General features: G+C 39.6%; 1 protein-coding gene across 1 annotated transcript; it reads right to left on the bottom strand.

The window, feature by feature from the left end:
* Positions 1-2,203: 2,203 nt before the first annotated feature.
* Positions 2,204-25,849, bottom strand: mcoln1a (mucolipin TRP cation channel 1a). Its single transcript, XM_033625097.2, has 14 exons — positions 25,647-25,849; positions 16,646-16,926; positions 16,011-16,178; positions 14,677-14,833; positions 12,536-12,617; positions 10,335-10,431; positions 9,471-9,570; positions 9,140-9,246; positions 8,745-8,894; positions 8,366-8,467; positions 8,055-8,177; positions 6,278-6,484; positions 6,063-6,193; positions 2,204-5,098 (listed from the first exon to the last, which is right to left on the bottom strand). Exons 1-14 carry the CDS (start codon positions 25,675-25,677, stop codon positions 5,062-5,064), a joined length of 1,773 nt encoding a protein of 590 aa, XP_033480988.1. The 5' UTR covers positions 25,678-25,849; the 3' UTR covers positions 2,204-5,061.
* Positions 25,850-26,612: the final 763 nt, after the last annotated feature.

The raw sequence follows: 26,612 nt of genomic DNA, 5'->3' as shown, positions 1-26,612 counted from the left end.
ACTGGGTTTCCCAGAAATATCTGTTTGGGTGCTTTAGGCATGAAATTAATAAGAAATAAATCATTGACACTCCACATGCACTCCCTGGGTTTTTCTTCCACCCGCATGTTTACTCTCTGTGCTTGAAATGAAATTTGAGCCACCAAGTTGCATGGTTAATATTATTCTGTCTGCACATACACACAGGGGTTTTCTGTTTCCTGAGATTTGGATTGCTGGGAGTACGCCTGAATAAAAACGTATTCTTTCAGAATGTGAAAGTTCACATCTCTGTGCTTGTAGTTCAGCACAGTGTCCACTTCCCTATGGTACAAGCCCACAATAGTTGAGTTGAATGCTTTTTTTAAGCTGCAGCTGCAGACTCCACAATAGAAATTGATGAAAAGGGAGAAGACATACAAAGACTATTGCAACTCACAGAGAGAGGAAATAGTGAATGGTTGAAGACATCTGACATCAACTGTTGTTTTCTCCAATAAAGCTCAGAGACGGGGGAAAGAATGGCGATATTAAGAGGAAACAGCCCGGGGCGAAGAGAAATTTAAAACTTTGTGAGTTAAAGGAGAAATGAAGGCTTACCAGAAACCATTAACCACAGACCCGTCAGTGAACACGTTCTCAATGTGCCTCAATGGAGAGTGAGAGTGTGTGAGTCATGTTTCAGCTCTGCGTCTCCATCCCTGCTCCTTACAGGACTCTGGCAGATGTTTCATCAGCAGCTTGTCAGCCCTTCCAATCTGCGAGGGGGAAACCCAAAACTCTCCCTTAAGTTTAATTCCTCATCTTAAACTCGTTGTTAGTGAGCAGTTTGAAGAATTAATTTGCAGAAAAACATTAAATAATTTCAATTTTAATGCAGATCTGAGTCCAGAAACCAAATTCTTGCCACAGGAAGCTGCCTCTTGGGTGTGGATCCACCAGAAGTATGTCAGTAAACCGTTTTAGACTCCTTCTTTTATTCAACCAAACTCAGCACTAATGGCGTCCATCATTATATCACAGAGCTGAAAAAGCTACTAAATCCTCTCACATCCTGCCCATCCATTTCAGATTGCTTCATAATGTTGTTACACAAGGGTGTGGCTCAGCACTGCAGGGCTCTGCTAGAAATCCTTAACAGAATTAGGATAGACGTATAATCTACGGAGCTTTTATACACAGACTTAGCTTCTTTTAAATCTGTTTCTTGAGTGTGGTCTGGTCACCCATCTGCCCAAACACCTAGTAGCGTGGACAGCTGCACACACTGCCTGTGGCACAAAACACACTCTGCAAGCCCACACACAAACACACACTGTCAAACTCAGTAGACGATACAAGACAGGAAAAGGAAACTGCTGCTGCTGCTGCTGCTGCAGGCCTGCAGTTTTGATCTGAGGTGCTTTGTTAATATAAAAAGGCCCTGAACTTCAAACAGCGAGCCACAAGTGACTGGGTTTTAATTCAAGCTGAGATCAAACTTGCATCAACAAAGCACCACACCCGAGCTCAGCACACTGAAACTCAAACTGATGGACCATTAGCAGCTTCTGGAGCAAGATAATACTTCAGGGCTTTCACTGTACATCAAAGGCACTAAGTAAAAGTAGTCTGGCGTATACAGACGTCATGTCAAAAAAAGAAAAACCTGCCAAAAATGCTAATTCTCTACTGTAAGAGAAACAAATGAAACATTTCTATGAGGCATATTCAGCTCTGCATCCTACATTTGGCTTCCCTCTCACACAGTCTGACATGAAGCATCAAGGCGTCGCTAAAGCAGTACATAATGTATGATGATATTAGAGTTAAGTGGGTGGAAGGCTGTGGAAGATGTGCTACATCAGCTGCCAAGCCTCACTTGGGAAGCTCAATAAGCAGGAAATGAGCTCATCATATCGGACTGTTGCAGAAAAAGAAAAAAAAAAAAAACGCCAGAGATGTAATTTCCTCTCTCTGACAGCTCTGAGCTGCAGTGTGTCCACTAAAACATGCAGGGTATTCAAAACAGCTGTGTTTAACTGTGTGTTACATCGAAGGGTTTATTTAAAAATCAAGAATCAGTTTGTTTTAAAACCTCCATGTGGCTTTTTAATCTGCCAACCAAGTAGGAAATCAAACTTGTAGACATGAACTCCCCCTTGTGACAATCCACAGGAACTGCACCTGAAGTCCTGTAAATCCTATAAAACCACAAAACAAAATGAAATAACACATCATAATATCAAAGATGATCCTTGACACTTTAATCAGTACATTGGCAACATATATATGACACCACAAAGATGACTCACATTGTTATATTTGCATTTCTCAAGTGCAAATCATTTGTATAAAAACATCAAACTGTAGGAAAGGTACATCTAGTTAACACTAGATCATATATACATGCATGACAGAAAAATCAAAGTTAAGGCTATGGACACATTTGGCACATGTTTGCCATCTAGATCCAAAGTCCACCATCATAATCAGTTTTAATGTGACCCTGCTGGTTTATTAGTCACCTGTCACTGTTTGGACGAGAGATCGTGGCCCAATCCCAATGTCTCCCTCCCGCAGACCTTAAGCCCTGAACCCTGAGGGACTGTACTGATGTCACCTGGTAAAAATGAGAGCAGGAGACTGCAAGGGTTCAAAATAGTGTGAATAGGAATGGCAACACTTTGTGGCAACACAGCATGCTACCTTGAGGATGCCAAAAAATGTTATGTACGGTACAATTGTGGGTCTGGGACTTTTTATTTTTTACCTTGTTAACAGCCAAGGTACTTTAAGGGTCGGTCCCTAATTTGAACGGCTTTCAGGTCTTGCCTCACAGAGTGGATGAGAGGTAACTGTCAAATAGTTAATTTATTATTTTGTCAATAAATAAACTTGGTATGTAATAAAATCTATCCCTGCATTCTTATGATTTCATGTGTTTTTCAATGGATCAATACATCCTTAATGTAGTGTTTCTGTGTAAATGTTATGTGCCAGGCTCAACACCCATCTGTCAGCCCCTCCTGTCCCTGGTAAGCCAGTGTTTAAATGTCCCAACACTATGAATTGCCGCTAATTTTCTCAGGCAAAGTCTGCACAAATCTTGACTTACTGAAAGCGTTCATAAAGGGCTTAAAATGTCTTGACAGTGACAGCCCTAAACCCTCACACACTTTGCAGGAATGTGCCTCAAAGTCTATGAGAGTGCGGTGATTCGCATTGGGCCATCTTCTCTTCATAAAATAAACTATCTCCCAAAAAACACCTCCCGGAGTCCAGACTGTGGGACTCCGTCAGATATTGTGCGTTCTGTGCGGTACAAAGAAAAAGAAATTCAAGCGTCCACAAAGGATCCAGTCATTGGACCACAGCTCTAGACATCATTACAAAGACAGCAAACTGACGTGATTCAGCGTGACTCGACATTATTACAGAGCTACGAATATGTTTCTGCTATCATTACATTGTCTTCTTTTTAGCTACCCTTAACCCTGTTCCACTTTGTCAGGCAGTTCAAGTCATTTTTCTTTAAAACAAGTCAGGCACAGTTTGCAGACTGACATCAGTGTTGTATAGAAATGAAAAACGGGGCTAACATTTCTACCTTGTAATGGATGAACTCTTTTTCCTTGACATACTTTAACTTCATTAAAGAAACATGCATATGGGCCTGGAGGACAGCTCTCCTCGTTGTAGCTAACCACAGTCAATGCTGAGAGCTTCATTATACTGATGCTTACTCTGATAAATGCAATACATGACACAATCTACTAACTGGTGTCCACATTTAAAGGCAATGTGATGCTTGTGCAGTAGAACGGCAGCTAAACAAGGTGTCTGAAACTTTATACTGAAGGTGCAGCTTGTGGGAGAGAAAAACAAATCAATTTCACATCTGAAACATTACACTGTTTATGGTCCTGTTTTCCAATATGTCATAAAGTGTCTCCCTGATTGTCTCAAAAAAGACAGACTACTATAAGGATTATGTCCCTCATTCTGTATGGATTTACACGTCCCATTGTGGATTCTTGTGTGTACTACTGGGGAGCAATGGGATGACGATGAGTAATTGACTGTAAGAAAAAGGATGCTGGATATGTTTTGTGAGATGAATAATTGCCATGTCCTCAAAAGGTGACCTATTTTGAAATATTATAAAAAGGAAAAACTCAAAAGATAAAAACAGTCAGCACCATGTACGCAGCCCTCATCATGGCACCCACTTAGCATCCTGACAATCCGTTCCGGTCCTGATCCAACATTGTGCATCTTTAAATACATAAGAAAAAAAAATACTGTTTTGTTTTAAAAACCAACACGGGACAGAGAAATGGCTGTGCAGTAGTCATCCATGATGCTGCAAAGTCTTGTTCATGCAGAGAAAGGTCCAGTCCGGCATCAGCCCTCAAGTTTCAGAGGTCCAAAAAGAAAATGTGTTGTTACACATTCTCTCTACAGAGTGCTGGTCCAGCTGATGATGACTCCTCTTTCAGATGAGGTTTGTCCCAGGCTGCGGTCAAATAGTCAAAAGAAAGTATTTTCCAAAGCACTTTTCCTTGACCTCGATGGAAAAAGTCATGAGGACAAGGAAAGATGTGAAGGAGAATCCAAAAGGACTTGGTCAAAGATGGCCGCGGTGGTAAGAGAATCCAACTTGGCTCCTTAATTATGCGACAATGAATGTTATTAGATGTAGGTCTGCCATGGTGACGCTACAATGTCCTGACGATGGACTACCAAGTGTGCATCCTTATTGTATTAATTTTCATACACCATCATCTGTTTTCTTTAAAAACAGGATGATTTTATGACTTGTCTGTTTTGTTTTGCTGCCTTTGTGGAGCACTATTATTATTAGTTATCACTATTATCATTATTATTATTAGCGACCAGTTCTTATCATGGTTGCCTCATAAATTATTCCTCGTCATTCAGTCACTCAGTCAGGAACCTTCCTCAGCCTAAAAAGACTATTCGACCGCAGCCCCGGACACAGCATGATGGCACAGAGATACTTGGCGTCGGGAGTGTGCAGTGTATCCCTGTGGTCAGCAGGGGGGGATAGTGAGGCTTCTGAGGTCAATGAGGTCAACTTCAGTTCACCAAAAGGACATCCTCGTATGTTGTCGTTCTAGAGGGGATCAAAGCAAGACGTTAAGATTTTCTACAGTCATGATATTTGACATTATAATCAATTATTCTTATTTTAGAGTCACATAATGGTAATTAAACTTAAATTTAGAAAAGGATCAAAATGTCTTGGAGAAATGCAATATTTTTCAAATCTGATCCTGCTGTGATCACTCTACCTCAAAATACACAAACCCACGTTGCCATGTAAAAAAAAATCTCATTAAAAGATTTCTTTCTGGCAGACAGGAAATGTGACGAGAGAGGAGTGTGACACGACAAAGGTCCCCACACAGGATCAAAGTAGAGACATTGATATAGTGAGATTTTAAGGTGGAAATACACACACACATTTGCTTTAACTTATCATTATTAAGTAGATTTTGATTGCACAATGTTCTGTCAGCAGAATAATGTTAAGACTGGTTCCCTATTAGCCTCGCTTTCACTATGACATTCTGACTGCCACTGGTTACGATCTCTCTGGCAAATGACGATTCGATTTACGCCACAAAGGAAGTGCGTCAACCACTGCAAAACCAAAACAGGAAGAGGACAGCACTTTTGTTTACCCTGGTATCTGATGGTAACTATCCTAGTTACCAAAGAGTATCAGTGTAGGTTCTTTGCAGTTACTTTGCCCTGTAGTGGAGATGCCAGACAGTAGAACAACTGAGGTAAGTAAAAAACAAAATGCACTGTCCTTGTAACTCCAATATTTTAAATTTTCATTTAGTTTAGTTGATATGCTGAAGTTTGATAAAGGCTTGGTCAGATGAAACTCTTTCAAGAGTCCCCAAACTCGAAAACATATGGATGCATTTTGTTACCTGATAATACCAGGTAAGTCACATAATATCTCTTTACCTTCTTTCTTTTACTGCTACTGTCTGATTATTAATGAACCCTTCTGACATGTTGTTTAGATATTACTCTTCATCAGTCTTGTGCCCTGTCCTCCTCACCTGTCACAGCAGCAGAAGAAGGAGCACGGCGAGGTCTCCAGACCCCTGAACTTCCCAGAGTTCGGTGTATCCGTACACTCTGCTATGAAGGCATGCAGGTCTGTGATGTGGATGGGCTCTTGGGTTTGGTGCTGTGGAGAGTATACATTACTTATTTTTAATTCTGTTTAAAAAAACAGAAATGACCATCTTCTTTGGTTTCAGTCTTTGTCTACCTTTATGGTCTCGTAGGCTCCTGTGATGAGAGCGATAAACAGCGACAGCACCATGTAGATGAAGAGGGAGATGAAGGAGTACAGATATACTTGGCTGAAGAGCCACACCAGAGTGCTGCTCTCCTGCATCTCGGAGAACGTCACAAACATGTCGTCCCCGTTAATGAGGGAGAATAGGCACTCTGACACCATGGACAGGGAACGGAACTGGGGGACAGAAAACAGAAAGCCAAGTCAAAGCTCTGCAAACTGGAATTGTTTATATGGTAAACAAAGCCTGCAGTTACAGTAACTAATGCTACATAATTGACAGTCAGAGGTAACACACTGAAAACTGTTTAAACTCAGGAACTTCATCCAAATTGAGCATAATACACCAACTCAGGATGTCTACTGAGGAAAGAGAGGGACAACCGCTATGAGTAAGTCTTCTGTGGTTTAAGTTTCACCGAGTCACTTTCTGTGGGTGGTGACAAAGGAAGCAGAGTTTCATATGAGAACAGGGTTTCACCTCAGATAATGAGAATGGGGACACTCTTTTCGACTGAAATCTGGTTTTGTGATTCAGGCCAATAGGAGGGGTGATTTTCATACATTTCAAAAACGAGCCATATAAAATATAAAATGTAAACCAAACTATTTATGTGGAACCAACAGACAGTTATATAACGGCTCTTAAATTCAAAGACTGTAGATTTCAAAATGGTACAGATCACGTATAAAAGTGAAAAAAGAATACCTCAAAGTATCTAAAAGTTGACACACGATATGTGCGTTGAAAAGGGTAACTACTGATGAAAAAAAAAATCGTTCAGTGATGACTTTCAGTGATGAAAGTGCTGTGTTACTTTCCAAGTATAAAAATGTTTAGAGTCTGACACATTTAAAGTATATAAAGAAAACTCTGCTGTGATTTATATTTTGTTTATAATGGTTTTCCCACATAACAAACAGGTGCAGATCTACTCTTTCTCCCTAGCTGAGCAATTCTGGATGTGGCTTCACCACCACCACGACTGGCGGCAGGCTGAACGGTGACAAAGCAGAGTGCAAACAAGCCTCAGTCAGACCCAGACTCAGACGAGGAGTCTGTTGTGCACCCAAATCGACAGCTAACAGAGGTATCAGAAGTGAAGATAACATCTTTTGTTTGTTTATGTTTGTTGGTTTGTTAGCTTGTAACCAGCAGTGCCAGCAGTTTGCAGAGAGATACATTATATCTGACTGAGATTTTTACATCACATGTATTAGGGGTTTCTTTGCCAGCATCTGCACATTAGAAAGTAACAAGGCTTTCTCATTAGTGACACTCCTGATCTAGCTTGCCTGGCGTACGTTTGAGAATCTCAGATTTTAAAGAAGTGCACCCCCTTCAGATGAGGAATATAAAATCACCTCTCTAGTGACAAACCTTTCAGATACAAGTAAGTATAGTCAAGGTCAGACATTTTTGGGGACATGAACAGAAGAAAAACACACTTTTAAGAGGAGGGGAGCTTTAAATAATTTCATGAACAAATATAGCATTCTAGCATTTGTATGGTAGGGACAGTATTAAATCTTGTCTGACAGTGATGTACTGTAAAAAGAGTCAGTGTTAAAAGCTGCAGCTGCAGCATGTGTAGAAAATCCTTACGTTGTGTTTTTTTTTGGACTACATTTGACAAAACTGTTTGTGTAATTAATTCCAGACTGAACTTAATTTGAAGTCAATACAAACAAGTGTATTACACAACATTTTCACATCCCTGTCTACAAGAGTTTCAGCGGTGTTCACCTTGACGTGGTATGGTCCCAGGACGATCCAGCCACAGAAGCAGTACCCCAGATAGATGACGGCCACGCAGCAGCAGAACCGAATCACATTGGGGAACGCTGCTCGAAGTGTCACGATCAGGATCTAAGGGAGGCGCAGAGACGTTGGACAGATCGAATTACAACGTGTGAGAGAAAGGAGAGAGACTTGATTAACAGGATTTATTACATTATTTCAAAGAGGGGCATTTTCTCACCTTTTGACAAGTTATTAAATTAACAGGAAGTGAACAACATTAACAGCTGATGCACATCAGTGTGTCAGTGACTTACATTGTACTTCTGGAAGAATGTGAGGTAGCGAATTACACCGACCCACACCAAGAGTGTGGAAGTTCCCAGTAGGATGCCACACAAGTCGTATGAGGACATATTCTGTCAGGAGATAAGAAAAGATACTTGAAAGGATAGTTCAGATCTTCTGAAGTGAGGCTGTATGAACCCACAGTCAGTGTATTATCTACAGTAATAATAATAAACTTTCATAATGGTTACAAAGTCCTTTACAGAACAAGATAAAATACAAAAAATGTACAGAAGTAGATGGAGGTACTGACTGTGGATAAGTACATCATATAACTCCTCTTCAAAAGGAAAAACTACAGTATGGCAGGTGTTGTCACTTAAGGGTGTGGCGGTAAGCAGGACATACCTTAGATTCGATGCCAATTTTGATGATGGTGCCAGTGATGGTAAGGATGTCGCTGACGATGAGGAGGATATACCATCCGTTAATGAACTCCAGCCGGTCCGCCCAGCACACTTTCCGATCCAGAGTCTCCTTAAAGTACTCCACAAACTCCTGATAAACACACAGAGACAGAAAGAGAGGGATTCGGTTGAATTGTCAGGTTGACATGTAGTGAAGGTTTGTTGACTGGACATTCCTATAGTAAATACAGAAATTCACTGATTGTTTTTCCTAATGTTTCCCTTGATTTCTTACCATGTAAACCATGATTCTCTATGGACTGGCGATTGTAATACTGTAATTCAAGGCTTGTTCTGTTGTATGTTTTCCTTTAGTTGTGACAGACTTTTTCATACCTGCTGCAGCACGATGCCTCGCAGTATGGAGCGTCCACACAGCAGCAGTGACAGCACGCACACCAGAGCCACAGCGACATCAAATGCTACGCGTGTGTAGTTCTCAGCTGGAGGTTCAAAAGGACAGAAACAGAGCAGTCACTAGTGGTGCACCACTACTGCAAAGTACTAGTAGTGGTGTATAAATATCTTCACGCAGTGAAACTTCCTGTTGGTTCAGTAATACTATCTGAAAGCAACATTCAATATAGATTTCCTCATATTCTTTAACACCATTGCTAGCTTGCTACTGGCTCATTATCATCCCACTTAGTCCCACCCATCATCTCACCCTGTCCAGAGACACTCGGGTCTTTACACTGCTTTATTGATGCCTCGTTTTCCAACCGGATCTTCACCTTGCCGCTGTGAGCCTTGTTGTCCAGGACTATCTGGAGGAGAGAGACGACCAGCAGACAATAAACAATAACGTTTGTGTAATGAAATATAGACACAGGGGATTCATTGTTTCCATCAAACAGGGCTGCAGCTACCACTGAGAGCACAGAGGTCATGTCTTCTGTTTGTTGAAATATGAGGGGGTTTAATGACAGGAGAGCCTTTCTATATGCAATAACACACATATTTTGGATTTTTTTAAAGATGACTTTAGTATCCTCTTTGGACTAAATATTTTAAAGCCTGACTTTTTATGTAACAAAAACGAAAATAGTATGGATTTAGTGCTTTACACCAGGATTACAGTACATACCTTACAGTGTAGAGACCATTATGTGGGGAGATAGTATGCACAAGAAAATCGCTCAACAGTTAAATCAGTAAATAAAATATTAAATTTTTGTGATTTAAAAAAAGATCTGACTAATAATCACACTATGTCAACATGTGTCTGTCGCAGGTTAAGTAGGACTAATAAGCAATAAAGTCTAGGGAAAGTAAACATTTTTTCAGACTGAGAAACATGGCCTCAAACTGCTCAGAGCTGCATAATTTAACTCCGGCAGAAAATGTTTGCCTCCTGGTAGAAGACACAAAACACTATACTCCTTCTTGAGCCAGAAAGCAAAAAAAAACCCAACTTGATCATATGTATAATCATGTGAACATGATCTGGATATCCCAGTATGAGGTCTTCAACAGTGCTGGGAGCTGAACCATCAGCTGTGTCTTTGCTGTACGTTTGCCTTTTGCTCACCGTTATGAAAAAAGTGTAGCAGTCTGGGATCTCGTTGTTGATGATGGTCTGTATATTGATCGCCTTCAGCTGGAACTCTATGGTGACGTTAATGAGTCTTGAAAAAAGAAAACACAAACAAATGGTAAAGTACGGAAGCCCTGAGAGGCAAGTGAGACAAAAATTCTGGAGATCTATTTTCTAGGTCTGATCTCAACTGTTGTGTCTATAGCATAGTTTCCAGCGAGCAGAACAGTTCAGTTTGGTACACTTTTTTCCGTTTCCACTGTGAAAAGTTGTGGATGGTACCAATGGTACTGTTCTGTGCTGTTAACATTTTTGGTCACACCTCTGTTGAGGTACCTAGCACACAGATCTGGTACTAACAGTCTGTTGATTGGTCAACAGCGGACGGTCACTCTGCTCAATGTTGAGTTGTGGCTGGTTTTTAAAGGGAAATTTCGGGTTATTTCAACCTGTCGTCCTATCGTCCTAAATTTGTTTCAAGTCACTAGTGACATAAAAATAATAGTTAGCATGTTAGCCGTTAGCCTAGATACAGCCAGGGCGCATAGTAGCGTCAGACCTGTTAAAACGTAAGTGAATGGGCATATTTCAAGTGCAAAGTTAGTCCACTAAACAAGCTTTTTTTCCACAAAGATTGCCTCATATCGGATGTGACCAAGGACGAGACACCTCCACCTGGGGTAGTATCCAACTGGGCTTTATCTAGAGCTTGCGAGATATATTTCGGCTGCGCTTTGGAAAGTAGAGCTAAATGGTAAACAAACATGGCAGCACACCGGTAAGGTAAGACAACACGTTTACATGTCGTTTTCTATATGTTCTCTGACATTTATCCTAACGATATGAGGCGGTCTTTGTGGAAAAAAAGCTTGTTTAGTGGACTAATTTTGCACTTGAAGGTTGCCCGTTCACTTACGTTTTAACAGGTCTGACGCTACTATGCGCCCCGGCTGTATCTAGGCTAACGGCTAACATGCTAACTATTATTTTTATGTCATTAGTCACTTGAAACAGATTTAGGACGATAGGAGACGGGTTGAAATAAACCAAAATTTCCCTTTAAGTTCATGTAACCACTGTTCATACTGTGGAGAGTTTTATTAGTACACTAGAACTATAAAATGAAAGGATGTTTTGCTGCCTCTTGCAGCAGCTGGAGTCAGAGAAAAAATAACTTAATTCACTGAGCTGACTGCTGACAACTTTTAATGTGGAACGTTTACTTGAAATGTTACTCAGTGCATTAGATGACGTAAATCAATCAACACACCTTAAATACTTCACATGACAACTTTGACCGTTAGTTTTTCTATGACATAAACTTTTAGTAATGAGTGGATCTTTAAGTGTTTATATATATCAACTTTGGCCTGGTTAGGTGAAGGGCAGCTATACTAATCCTCACTCTGAGAAAAAAAAAAAAGTGTTGCGGAGTGTCGTTCCTGTGGGCTCCTGCAACACTAAACCCCCGAGCTTGCCTGAGAAGGACTAAATGCACAACCCTGCTATTTATAAATATCCCATGGAGAGAGACTCTCACTGCAGCCTGTTTTATTTGTTCTGAAAATGTCGGCGTGCAACTTCATTTTGTGGACGATAAACGAGGCAATGAGGAAATACAGTGAGTGCTGGACGGAGCAATGAGTGACGATACCCCCACCCACATTTAAGGGTGTAGTCTGCAGTGGAAACGCTGTGGTCTAGGTACCATGTCTGAAGCGCTACTTTTGGTTCCAGAGGTGCCATACTGAAAGTGTTTGGTGGAAACAGGGCTTATCACTTAAGAACAGCTGTGTGAGTATTACAACAATAAACATTTTTCACAGATGAAATTTTTTTTTTTTTTTTAGAAAGATTATCCTGGAAAAACATTTTTTTCACCTGTTCATAAGTCATTAGCCATGGCCTCTCATGGCTTGCATACAATTCAGAGGGAAGAATTTCATGTTTTCAGAATGACTACATTTGACAACAAACACAAATGAAGCAGGGTGAGATACTTTACATACCTCTGTGCCTCTGTGTTTTTGTACCAAAACCTGTGTGAGTGCTCTTGTATACATGCTTGAGCGTGCGTGTGGCAGACATAAGTGGCTTGTTGAATGTCATCATCAGATACTACAGAGATAAATCTCAACAAACAACAGAGGCCAAACGAGGAGAACGCCGGAGCCATGTGAAAAATGAAGCCTTACTTGTGGAACTTGAGTGTGAAGTTCTTGTAGTTGCTGGTGAGCGGAGCTGGTGGGACCGACAGTGGGTCGATACCTATACAGTCTGAAATGAGTAGAGAGAGAACAGAGAGGGAACAGTCATATACTGAAGAGAGAGAGGGAGAATAACATAATTTCCATTATCTGGCATTTTGCTGTTCCTCTTTACATAAAGAGTACAACCTTTCAAAAACAAGTATGAAACCTTATCGTAAATTCTTTTTAAGTTGGTGATCACAAAGGAGCATTTGACGAACTTGAGAGCTAAAGTGAAGAAAGCTTTTAACATGAAGTTGTTTCCACTGTTCTTACTTCCTCTTAAAAACACACACAACGATATGAGGAAGTAAGAAACTGAGGATATGCAACAACTTCTCTCTTCTTGAAAGGTTAATTGACATAAAATGCCATCATGAGACAAAAACATGCAGGAAACGCAGGAAAATGGACTATGAAAAAAACAGCAACTTAGCAAATGACCCCTCTTTGATAGTAAAAACTATTCTACCAAAAGAAAAAAAAAACCAAAAAAAAAAAACACCTAAAAAACCTAAATGAAGCCCAAAAAAATCTTACAGGGCTTTGCTGATTATCAATTCAATAAAATAATTTTTAAAACAATATTTTGTGTCACATTATTGATTTCTTTAGTAAAAAGCTGTGTAAAAAGCAAGATAATGCACAGCAAGATCGCAAAATAAACCCCTTCAGTAAATTAGGCTCCATCGTGTTGAGGTTTATCTTGCAATAACGTCCTGCTCCCTGTACATAACCCCCTGCCTCAAACTGTCTGATATTGTTCTACATAACAATTACATGCATCCAGGAATGTTCAAAATATCAATAAATGGACCTCCCCAAAGGTGCAATCTACAGCAGGGCATTGCACTCACTGAAGAAAAAAAAATGCTGCCCATATCGCATTTTTATTATGACCTCTGTATCACATAATTATGACTCTCTATCTCATAATTACGAGATCAGGCGTTACATCATACACCAGATTATATGACCTGAATAGCTGCAGTGGCAAATTTCTATAATGCCACTGTAAATGTTTTTAATCACACTTCACTGCATGCTTTATCAGCACAGAGGCCACTTGGAAGCATTTCTGATTGCATGACTTTGTACCCATAAAGTAGCTCATACTGTTTTCCCTGCTCCTGAAGGAACACACAGCACCTTGACATAGGTCAGACTGTGCTTTGCACCTGAGCAGTCCCAAGAGATGTGTGCACAGTGTTGACATACTAATAATAATGTCTCTGCGACATTATTAACTCCCAGTGTCTTTATCCAAGTGAGAAATAACAGCAAGATATTAAATCATGCAGCCCTATCACCATCTTCTCAAATAGTAATAATTAATTACCTTTTCTAATTCCATAATCCGGACCTCGTATAGTAAGATAGTGAGTCATGATCATGAGATAAGGTTGAGAAAGCGTTCTTTCAGTGAATGAAATGACCTTCTGTACCAATCATATTAATAACAGTAGCATATGTTATTAAAGCCAATACAAAACTAAATAAATTAAAATTAAAACGGAATTTAAAAAAAAAACTTTGCAGCTTTTTGTTTGAGTACATACACTAGCTACTTGTGCGAGAGCCAGAGTCTATCGTCAAATATTTGTCCTACGTTTCCCTTTGAAGTGATAAAAGACGTTGCTTGTGTTGCTCCCTTAGGCAACAACTGTCCCCCTGGACAGTGTGCAGATAATATTTTGCTTGACCTTTGACTATGTAAAATCAAGTCAAATGCAAACTATGCATGAAGAAGCCTTTGTATTCTACTTCTGTAGCTCAATCTCCACTTTTTCACGTGTTAGTCTTGTGTAAAAAGGAAGTGTGCACTTGTGTTTTTCAGTGAGAGTGAATGGCTGCTCTGGTTAACATGGAGTGGCACAAATGCTCACAGTGCACTTTATGTGATGTGACAATTTCAGTCCATTATATTCTCACAAACTATGGCATAATAATGGCAATTACAAACCCCACTATTAAATGTGACCTGTTGTCACAGAGAGACTTGATCACAGCCTTCCAGCACTGTTAGTGATGTTAGCAGAATCACAGGATAGTAATCTCCTTAACATTGTACAGTGTGGTTCATGTACTTGTGATGATGCGAGGGTCTATGTTGAAGGTGTCATTGGCAGGGTCAATGCTTCCCTTCTTGTAGTACTGTTGGCAGAGGGAGAGCGCGCTGCCGTTCACGCCAACACCGTAGACATATGCATAGCGTCCCACTGTGGTCTCTGGTAGGGCCAGATACTGCGGAGAAGAAAAAACTGAGCTGAGCAGGGAGCCAAGCACTGAAGGTGTATTGGTACCCACTAATTTTTGTGTGGCCATGACAAAAAGTTCTCTAACACCATCGTCCATCCAGCTCACGTTCTGATTTTTATTTGATACTCCATTTTAAGTTTGTTATTAAAGGATCTACAACTTCATCTAGTGATGGCAACATCACTTGTTTCACCACTTTGGTCCAGAATAAAATATTTTTATTTATTTATTTCATTAATCTTTATCTATCCAGTAGAGTCCAAATGTTATTAGGAATCTCTTTTTTAAGGGAAACCTGGGCAACACAGGCAGCAGCATAAATAAAAACACAGTTACAAACAGAAAACAACAACAACAAAAAAAAGAAACTAAAAATAAAGCAGAAAATACTAACAATTCAAAAGAAAAAATGAAGAGTTAGTTTTGTGACCAGGTAAATTAAAAACAAAACAAATATCTCAACTATTGGATAAAGTGGCAGAAAATTTAGCACACACATGTATTGTTCCCAGACACTGTATTCTGATTCAACTTTGGAGTACCAATAGTTCAGTCAAATTTGGGCCTTAAAGTTTGAAGACATTTACACATATTTTCCACTGCACAACTCTAAATGGTGCAAGGTTTCATGACAGTTGGTTAAGGACATGTTAGGCACGATTGACATTTTCATAAAATCTTTATCAATCACTTACTAAAACCCTCATACTACATGTATATTATTTAGAACATAGGAATTATGATGTCAGGATCACAGCTGCAAACCAAAAGGTGAGCGGGAAATTTTAAATGGAAATAGCAAAATGTAAAAAAATGTATTTTCTCATGGTGTCACGACATCAGTTTCTTAGTGAGTGAGGTAGAAATATACTTATTGTGCATGCATGCAATGTTTTTATTAACATATATTATCATTATTGTATTAATATTATTCACAAGTACCCCATCTAGTCTTGCAGCGGAGTGTATTTTGTTGTTGTTGTATTCAAAGAACCGATAAAAGTTGTTCTGTTATGACAGAAAACAGACTTTGCGTTACAGCTAGAGTGTAACACTGACCTACTAACCTCACAATACTTTAAAAATGAGAATCAGAAACTGGAGCACTATTTAATAAGTGGTTTTTAATATATTACACAGCTTTTCTGTACTTGGGGCTGACCTGATCCACGGCATAGAAGATGTGCTCGTAGACATCGTTCTGCGTGTAAACAGCAAAGGAGTCGTCTGTGGACTCATCGTAGTCTTTGAGGAAGAGGTGCTTGAAGGTCATTGTGTTTTCCTCCTTGAAGGTCACCACCACCTGGTTACTGAGGCCGAACAGCACCAACTGTAGCACAGAGACAGGAGAGTGAGACATGTCAGGAGGAGGAGGAGGAGGAGGAGGAGTGGGGACAAAGAAAAACCCTGAGGCAGTTCGTTCCAGGTGCACCTCTTAGACTGCAGGCTGGCTTGTGTATTATATAACCAGAATACTCTCTCTGAGTGTTTCTGCACATCATAAATCACCGACAACTTTCACCCAGGAAATAACGATAGACAGAGTTGTGCGCTGACAAATGAAGTAAAAAAGAATGCCAGTATACATTTCTGACTACCTCTTCTACTCTAATTCACTAAAGCATCGACACTATGCAAGCGGGCATAATCTGTAGGCTGTAGGCGCCAGTGTCATTCTTCCTGTATTTTAGGTCCCTAAAAACTTAATATTTTGTTAATTCAGAAGCCCAATGAATGACAATCTTGAGGTGAGAATAAAAACAGCAACACAGGATTTAGATGAAACGTCTGACGTACCTGAGCTGTGACAATAATGATCTTCAGCAGCTGCAGGATCAGCTTGTAAGGCTTGCGGCCCTTGGCGTGGTATTTATCACAAGGGCTCATGAAGAAGTATTTCAGCTTCCTGCGAATGGCCTCCTCTTCCTGATCAGTCCCGACCCAATGACCTGCCGCCACCGCCGTGGGAAACCGATGGTTGCTGTGGTTGTTGCCATGACAGTTACTCTCATGGTCATGCTCCCCACTGCTGTCTGTGGAGCCGTAGCGCTTCACTGAGCTGCACAGGCCTTCTCGTTCTGAAGGATAAAAGTAAGGAACATTTAGTTTTCTAAGAACTTAATCTCAGACAAGATAAAAATCTGTGATCAAGACTCCTACTCAAAGACAAGTGATGCACAAGCTGAACTGAGAAACTCAAAAATATCTCAGTGCATAAAACCTGCTTAAACCTCTGCTTATTCAGAGAAAAGTAAACGGTTTTAAAAAAAACTTTATTTTTTAACATCCTAAGTGTTTCTAGTGGTAAAACTGAAAATCCCGTGTCAGTACTCGAGCCTGATCAATTAATCATGCAGACTGATGGCCAACAGGAAATTACAGGAATGCCAAAGTTATCAGTTTGAGCTAATTCAGAAACTGATTCGACTGTTCAAAACTACAATGTGCTATTAGAAACCAGATGATACACAGGACAATTCTCCTAAATTAGTTTTGCCGTCATTTCTCATCATTATGACTGATATTGCCTGAACTGATTCACCTCATTAGAGCTGGTATTTATTAAGTTTAGTAAGTTGTGTGACTAAATGTTTTCCTGTCAGGATTTTTCCCAAGAAATTGATTAGCTGAGGTGGTTAGCCACACTAATCCTAATGCATCTCGAGTCATGATCAATTCATTAAGTGGATGTTGGCCTAAATAACTAAAACTCTAACTAGTAAATGTTAGCATAATATGCTAAACGAGGGGTGCACCAATTCAACACCGATATTGGGCCGATACTGACTCAAATAGCTTGATTGGGTATCAATGACAATGAGGCTGATTTATTCAGCTCAATTCTATGTTTACATTTTGAGCTGCTATTATTTTTTACTGGAATTTAAAAATCTATTTTGTGCTGTTACATTATGTGTTTTATACTGGAATTTTAATTTTTTGAAGTTTTTACCACTTGAATTGTAATTCCTGTTAATTTTGAAGAATTTTACCAAATTACTGGCACACAATTTATAATTTTAATGATAAATAACAACTCAGTAAATTTCTATCAGTGTATTTATTCATTTCCTTTTTGTTTTTGTTGTTACAAAAGTAGGAAAGTAATGCTTAAAAGGTCCAGTGTGTAGGATTTAGAGGAATCTATTAATGGTATATATCATCATAGCTATGCTTAACTATATTTTGATTAGTTTCTAACCACCTGAGACTAAGAATGATTGTGATGTTTTTGTTCCCTTAGAGTGAGGTGTTTATACCTACATACAGAGCGGGCCCTCTCCCACGGAGTCCGCCATGTTGTTTCTACAGTAGCCCAAAATGTACAAATCAAATATTAACCCTAGGTAAGGCCATTCGCTTTTTCGCATTAGCCACTTAAGTTCTTCTACACACTTGGCACATGGGAGAGGTTAAAGTGCTTTTGGCCGTGCACCTATTGAGTGGATTTATTTTGAGAGTGCTTGCTTCTTTCCTACGAGAGGTTAAAGTTCTGCAACCTCACCACTAGATGACATTAAATCCTACACACTGGACCTTTAAGTCAAGCCTGATGTTGCCCTGCACATACAATAATGATCCCCATCATTCCACATAGTGAGGCATACAGCTTATTAATTAAACACTGGTACTGGTTCGGTACTTGGTATCACTTCCCTGCACAAAACTAAGATGGCAAACATGGTAAACTTTATACCCAAACAACAGCGCGCTTGCACTGTCAGTATGTTAACATGCTAATGCTAGCATTTAGCTAAAAGTACTGCTGTGCTTAAATACTGCCTCACAGAGTCACTAGCACAGCGTTAGTCTTGTTTATTTGTCTTGTTAATTTTATGTTAATGGAGTTGGTCTTGGTTTGTTTGGATGAAGTAGCCTGTGTCTGCTATACAACAAGTGTACCTCAGTATAGGAGGCATAAATAAATGGAGCTAGGCCACAAGGCTGTTACACTAAAGAGCTTCAAGGCGAGGATAAATCAAATGTAGCCTACATGGCAGTAAAGCAATTACCCTAAACTCAGAGACATGCACCAGGACAAGAGTTGTAATTGTACAGTCTCTGCTGGCTGAAAGGAAAAAGCAGCGGTCACATGAATTGAGCCAGTTCCAAATTCCTGAGCCAAAGTCTCGTCCTTTCATGAAAAGCTGACTCCACTGGCTACTTCCTGACAGCACCCTGTCAACACCACACGTGCCCCAGCCTGAACAGTCAGTCTTCAGCTTTTACTTTCGCCTCAGTCTGACACCTTCCCTTTGTCTTCAATGTGTATGGATGAACTCCCCTCGTTCCCCTCTGGCACTTTGAACATGCTAAAGACACCTACATGTGTGATTTAACCCTGCTGACTCCAGAGGAGTTATGGAAAGTCTTCATAAGTACAGGGTGCACAAATAGCCAGTACTTGATTTTTACAGTTGTATTTAGAGTGTTAATGACTTTCACCACAATGTCTTCTGTCTTTTGTCCCCTTGAAATACAATTAAGAAACTGATGTCAAGCTGCAACTACGAGACAGTGAGTGTGGAAATCTATTTTCCCAAAAAGTCTGTCGTATGTCTGCCAGTTACTGCTGACATCAGTGTGGTAGATGACTGGGACGGTTATGAAAGAGCTGACATATCTTATACAAGTCTAACCTGACTGGGTTTGACAAGTGTTAGTACAGAAATTCAGGAGAGTTTGTATGACGTTACACGTAATAAATCTCCCACTTCTTTCCGGGCAGAACAAGGAAACACTACGAGCATGATGACAAGGGCTTTTAAGAACTTTTGACACACTACTTTCCACTGGCTGAGAACAAAATAAAGGCAAAATATAATTTTTTATTACCCTAATATCCTATATCCAAGGTACAACAGTATCTCATGCTGTTTTCAGTCGAAATTAAACAAATGTGATGTTTGATTTAAGTCTTCCTTTGTGGTAAAACTATTATATGCTCTGGCTTTCATTCAAATTCTGTCTGTTCTGCAAATTCGTCAGTATCATCTGAAAGAGTTAAATTTCTGCCCCCTGTCAACCCTAAACTTGTCCATCTTACATCTTAATGCTAGAGCCACAGGCTACACCAACCAACACCAAAAGAGACGATAACAAAACAACTCAGACAATTACAACATCAGAAACACAATTTACAGTATCTCAACATCATTTTGTTTTAAAGTGTGGTAAATTCTAAATAGTTGACTTTAAACTTCAAGTTAGGTGGGTGGTGAAATAATTCTGCTGTGCACAAAAGTTCAATTATGTCATTTATTTAATTATTGATCAACATCACTGTAGATGTGCCAGTGTGCATAACTAACTAACTTAAGTCTTTAAAGGGACAGTTCACCCCAAAATCAAAAGTACATATTGTTCCTTTTCTTGCAGTGCTATTTATCAATCTAGATGGTTTTTTTGTGTGAGATGCAGAGTGTTGGAGATATCGGCTATAGAGATGCCTGCCTTCTCTCCAATATAATGGAACTAGATGGCACTTGGCTTGTCATGCTCAAAATGTACTTTAAAAAAAGTCAACAACAAAAATCAGAAACAGAAATCATGACCTGGTGCAAGCCTCCTTCTTGTTATTTTTTTATTCTGGGGTGAACTGTCCCTTTAAATACTAACCATGTTTACAAATGTGTGGTGAGAGAAAACAGGGGAAAAAAATTGAAAAATTAGAGTAACAGAAACTGACAGACAGATGGACGAACAGGCCAATTTAAGCAGGTGACAAAAAATCATCTTGTAGTAATTATCTATAAAGCTCTACTTTTATATGGACACTAATCTTGTCTTTAAAGTTTTTTATTATTATTATTACTTTAAATCTTGTAATTGTTTTTATTACTTTGTTTCCTTCTTATTACTTCTTTATTACTTCTTTGGTCATCTGTCCTTATTGGTGTGTGTTTTTATTTATATGTGTGTTGTGTGGTTGTCTGATGATGACGTTTGTTGTTCCCAGGTCACTCTCGAAAATGAGATCGCAATCCCAATGAGACCAGTTGATTAAGTTTAATTTGAAAAACCTAACCTGCGTTAAAAATGCTTAACATTTCTACAGAGCGCACAGTTTATGGTTGGAAACAAAGCTGGATGATATGCCATGTCTTTGTAGGAACCGGCCACATCGTAGGAAAGCCACAAATCAGAAACTGGGCTAATCGTGCCTAATACTTGTCACATGCCTTCAGCTTGCTGGACCTGACTGGAGTTCCTCAGATTTTTCACTCAGTCTGCATTTAGGAAATGACCCAATGACTTGGGCAGTCTAAGTCAGCTTGTGCAAGGTCAGATAAACTGCTGAGTCAGGGTGAATCCAAACTCAACAGACACAATAAGTCAGCAGAGCAAACCACTTGTTTGGCAGAGTTCTCTAATGGGAGCGAGAAGTGAAACAGGACAAATGAGCTGCTGGTGTTCAGTATTAGTCAGCACTTACTGTAAACAAGATGAAGGTTCAACATGACAAGGAAATGTTTGGGACTGGCTGAACTCCAAAAACCTGTCACGCATTATTCTGTGGCACCACAATCAAACATTAGAACACAATACATCAAGGTAATTTATAATTTCTGCTGCTGTTAAAGGTGCATTCAGCTTTTTTTTTTTTGTTCGGAATGTGAAACATGGACTGTTCTGGGTTTTATTTAAAGCAATTATCCAGCTAATTTAGTACTTTCAGTTCACGAGCCTATTACTGATGTAAACAAACATTCAAGGGCATCAGAAAACATGAATTACTCAGTTTTATCCCTTGTCTCGTGTGTACTAAAAGACCAGTCAATCTATTTGGGAAAGATGGCAGGTTCCAATCCTAATCCAAACTTGATACATTTAGTAAACAAAGATGAAAAAGACTAAGTGCTGATTTTCCACCTTTAAACTCTCGAATTATGTATCCGAGTATGGCCTAAAAGAGTACTCCACTGATTTTGCATTGCACTCCTATGACATTGTTGGACTTCTGATTGACAGTTTTAAATTTAAGGTGAAAACAGATGCGGCAGAACCAGAGATATCATCCTTTATTCTATGTACTCTTCTTCCTTGTCACCTTCCTTGCACCCACATTACCCCAAATTGCAACTTGACCACCAACAGCTCAGTTGGAGATTTGGGTATGCTACTGAGCTGCTGGCTTTAAGTACAGATAAGGAGCAGCTACAGAGGTCTTGTGAGCTCACTTCCTATCTCCACACCACCATATTTTTTCTTCATTTTTTAAAACTTGTAGTCTTCAGATCCAAATGACACTGACGCTGACCACTTGAGGCAATTTATCAGAGTTTGTGCAGCTCCCTCTGGAGCTACAAAAAAATCTGCCAACAAACTTTGATGTGAAAAATAACAATGTATCCATATACAACAGTTTGTGTAATTTCCTAAGAATAAGTGCCCCCTCAAATGACGGGGGATGGGGATAAGTGCTGCACACCCAAACTGAAAAATTAGATACCGCTCAAGCCTAACTCAAAGTTCACTTCAATTCACACAGTCCTGAACACCTGTCTCTTGGGGAAAGTCCCGTGCTGTGTGACCCAGCTACCACCCCAGCCTACAACTGGGACCACTTTCTTTCTCACTACTGTCAGCGCATTGGACACGTGATCGCAGCCTTCCCAAATACGTAAGTTATACACAAATTACTTGCTTGTCATGGGGTATGTATGAATTTTGGTGCACTGTTTTTTGCAGGAAATGGTATGAACTGCGCATGAGAACAGCCTGAAAATAAACTAAGTTACATTTCTGTGGCAAAAATAAAAACACAGTTTGGCCTTTAAATGAAGCATGACATTAACTGCCCCGCACAAAGTTTTGAAGATCTTTAAAACTATGAGGCATCTGATATAATACATTTTTTTAACGTTTTTAGTTGGTCACACTCATATGGTTTAAGTCTTAACTTAAATCTGAGGTCTTTAAGTCTTCACTTTGTTTATTTTGCTTGGTGTCTGTAAGCTTGTTTGACTGAAACGTTTATGGAAATATATTGTAACCTGAGATTTTATGAACCACTTGTGGTTTCCTGCAGTTAACAAAACCTGCATTCATGGGGATCATTTCCTACATTATCCAACACCTGTTGTTAACCTGTGACAATTTGCTGTTACAGTGACATGAACAGCATCCAGATGAGCAGTTGGCTTCATCAGAGGTTATTGAGAGTGACAGCATTTTAATTACTTCTTCTACAAATGAGGCAGGCAAGCTGCCCTGGCTTTGACAGCGGTTGCGTGTCTTGGTGAAAGAATCCAACCAACTTGCATTTCATGCAGACAATAGGCACAAGTGCACACATATCTTTGATTGGAGGAGTGTGTCGATCGTCACGGCAGATAGCAATCGGACAAACAAGAGTGGGTGCAGGCCATTGACCGTGCCACCAGATGTGACTTAAGACAAGTGAATCTGTGAAAATATCTGACTCTCCCGGTTCACAGTCGCCTGTGGAGTGCTGGCAGAAACACAGATGTAGCTACAAGTCTGTCAGTCTAAATCCTTACTGTCACTGAGAATCTGTCAACAACTTGGTATCTGTGGTGAGATCTTGTCTGGCAGTCCACAGTGAGAGGCCACCCACAGGTTAAGAGTCCAAAACTTCCACTAATACCTGAGTTAAAGGAAACACCTTGAACAAAGAAACATAATACGCTGATAACTATGTTCTGGGTTATTTGTCTGTAAGATGTGATACCTTTTATGAATTAAAATACATCTTCTTTTGCAGCAATGGGTTAGATTCATTATCGGAGGAAGGAAAAAGGGCCTGATAATGTGACTTTAAACTGTTTGTTTACCCAAAGTACCCTTATTACAGTAGTTAGTGGAGATAGCTCTGCTTTTATGTGCCAAGGTTTTGAGATATGCAAGTCTGAAAAGTTTGTTGCCACCACAGAACCATGGAGGTAAGCAAGGATACAGAGCAATACATTCTTTTTGGAAAAACTCAACAGCAAATTGTCCTGGCAGCACAAACATAGTTTTTGTGTAGATCACAGTTCAGAATTCTTTCACAAAAAGTAGTTCCAGTTGCACTGAGAAAACTGAGTCTGTCTTTAAAGCTTTTCTGTGTTTTGAACACCACAAACTATTTTTTAAATCCTCTATATATTCAGAAACAAACCTTAAAGACAGCTATCTCAAAACCTTTACATATGCATAGCTAGATACCATTAGTGGTGGGTAGAAAGAAAAAAACAACTTCATTCAATTTGGGTGAACCGACCCTTTATCTTGAAGCTTATTGAACACACACTGTGTGATGCTACATAAAGCAAGCTTTATTCTGTATGTGGGGCACGTGGCTTCTTAGAGACACAAGGAAAACACAAACTTAAAAAACCAAGGTCATCACACTACCTTTTTAAGAGCATTCAACAGCATCTTACAATCTTACAAATGCTGGAAAAAAACCTTTCTCATCAAACTATTCAAGTTCAAGGTCAAGAATGAACTTTCACACACTGTTCAAAAATTCGTCACAGTACAGAGGAACACTATAATCTGTGGAGCCAAGCTTCAACCAACCGACATCAACAATCTTTAAAAAAAAAAAAAAAGACCTGCAGATTCAACCATGCATGAGGGGAGCTTATGAAACAGGGCTGGAACTATTATTATGCATGAAGGAGTCGGGCTGTGTAGATGTTGCGCACTTGCTGAAAAGTGGGCTGATGGTAGGGGTGGTGGTGCAGCATCTGTGTCTTACCAACACTGTGTTTTAGACCATGAAACCATGGAGTCATTGCAACCTGTCATTACAATCAGGGCTAATATAAAGTCAGCTGATTCAATGTAAAGATGAATTCCAGTACTTGTACAGTACATGTATTTAGAGATGAACCCCTCCAAACACACAACAAGGGCTGCAACTAAGCACTAGTTAAAATTATGATTAAGCTGTCAAGTATTTCAAGATTAAACAGTCATCAATTCAGCTAAAAACGTCAGAAAATAGTGAAAACGCCCATTGCATGTTTAACAAACCCAACACCTTGTGGTTACATGTCTTGTCCAACAATTTAAAACCCAAATGTATTAGTTTATGGTGTTATAGGAATGCATAAAGGCAACAAACCTTCACATTTAAGAAGCTGGAAACTGTTAATATTTGGCATAATAATCACACACTTAATTTACTGTCAAATAACAGGATAATAAGACATGTTCTCTCAACTAATTAGTCAACAAACCATTTCAGCTCTAATGGAGTCTATTGTGAATAAAATAAAACTATTTTTATTTTGACATATTATCTCATAAAGTACAGGGATTTTTAGATAAAAAGAATACTTTAACACCTGTCTCTTTGTCAGTTTCCTGGTTTTACGGCTGAATGATAACCAAAAGGAGGCCATGTTTAACAACCTCTCTGTCATTGTGTACAGTTACATCTCTGTCTAAGTGGTGCTCTCTGTATTAAGACACCACTTGTGGTGGAGTGAAGAGGGAAAACCCCACTAGGTCAACAAAGTCTACAATATGGAGTCACACAGCAAAACCTGATGTTGAGAGAGCTGTTTGGGAAAAACACACTTGTTGACAATGACTACTGTGCCTCAGCTGCCCAGAAGATGACAGAGCAGAAACACAGCAACAGCTGAAGTGACCTTAATGTTGTGGATGTCTCAACAACAACACCTGAGGCACCACAACGCAGCTCCAAAACTAGCTTCAGTTCCGGAGAGGAAGGTTTAAACTGTGTATTAACAAACAAAACAACGTTTGTTTTAGAAAAGACAAATGAGTGGTGACTAATGGAGTTAAATTTAAAAGTTAAATGTCGGCAGCAGGTTACCTGAGGAGTCCCGGCGTCCTGTCGCAGCCATGTAGTTATCCGTTAATAGAAACAATAAATAGGTCAGTCATATATTTAAAACTCACAGTGTCCACTAACTGCTAGTTTTCAGTCCTAATAATTGTTCAGAGCTCTCATAGCCGACAGCTGTACTGAACCAGCAGCCGGGCCGACTTCCTCTGTTGACTCCAGCTCTCTTCCTCTCTCTCAGGTCATGTGACTGACGCCACGTGACCGCATGACTCACAGCGCTGAGCGCGAGCGCTGTTGTGCTCGAGGCCACGAGGTACATGCTGATTTATTGGTTAATACCTCTGCAAGGCGTGATTTACTGTGCAGCTGAACAACTGCATTTGTATTTTGCAGAATTAAAAGCCCTGAAATATCTGCCGCTGTCCTGTGTGGCCTGGAGGAAGCCCACTCCTAAAAGAGTCACCAAAAACGTTTATCAAATAATCTCCTACATGAAGCAGTGTCAAGGTTATTCAACAGCATAAATTTAAATTACCTTATCTCAGGGGTCATGAGTCTGACAACAAAAATATTCACTCAACTAATTCTTCTAAAAGTATTACCAGGTTTAATTATATCTCAAAAGTGAGTGACCTTCTATCATAATACATCGGTTATTTATTTAAAGGGCCAGTGTGTAATATTTGGCATGGTTTATTGTCAATCTGAATCTGAATCTGAATATTCTACCCATTAATATGTTTATACAAGTGTATGATCGCTATAAAATAAAATTTGTTTGGTTTTCGTAGCCTTATAATTATGCTTTTATATATATATATAGTAAGGGCCTTGCTTTAGAGAGATCGCCATCTTTCGCCGCCATGTATGTACGGCACACCGAGCGGACAATCCAGCCAGCCAGAGAACGCGTTTCGCGTGTATAAATAAACCAACGAAGACAGCAGAAGGAAGGAAGAAGGAGGAAGAAACAGCAGAGAGTGTTAGTTGTTC

This window comes from Epinephelus lanceolatus, chromosome 3 (genome assembly GCF_041903045.1).
Source record: "Epinephelus lanceolatus isolate andai-2023 chromosome 3, ASM4190304v1, whole genome shotgun sequence".
In the NCBI taxonomy this organism is placed as follows: Eukaryota; Metazoa; Chordata; class Actinopteri; order Perciformes; family Serranidae; genus Epinephelus; species Epinephelus lanceolatus.
This window is presented reverse-complemented; position numbering and strand designations above follow the sequence as displayed.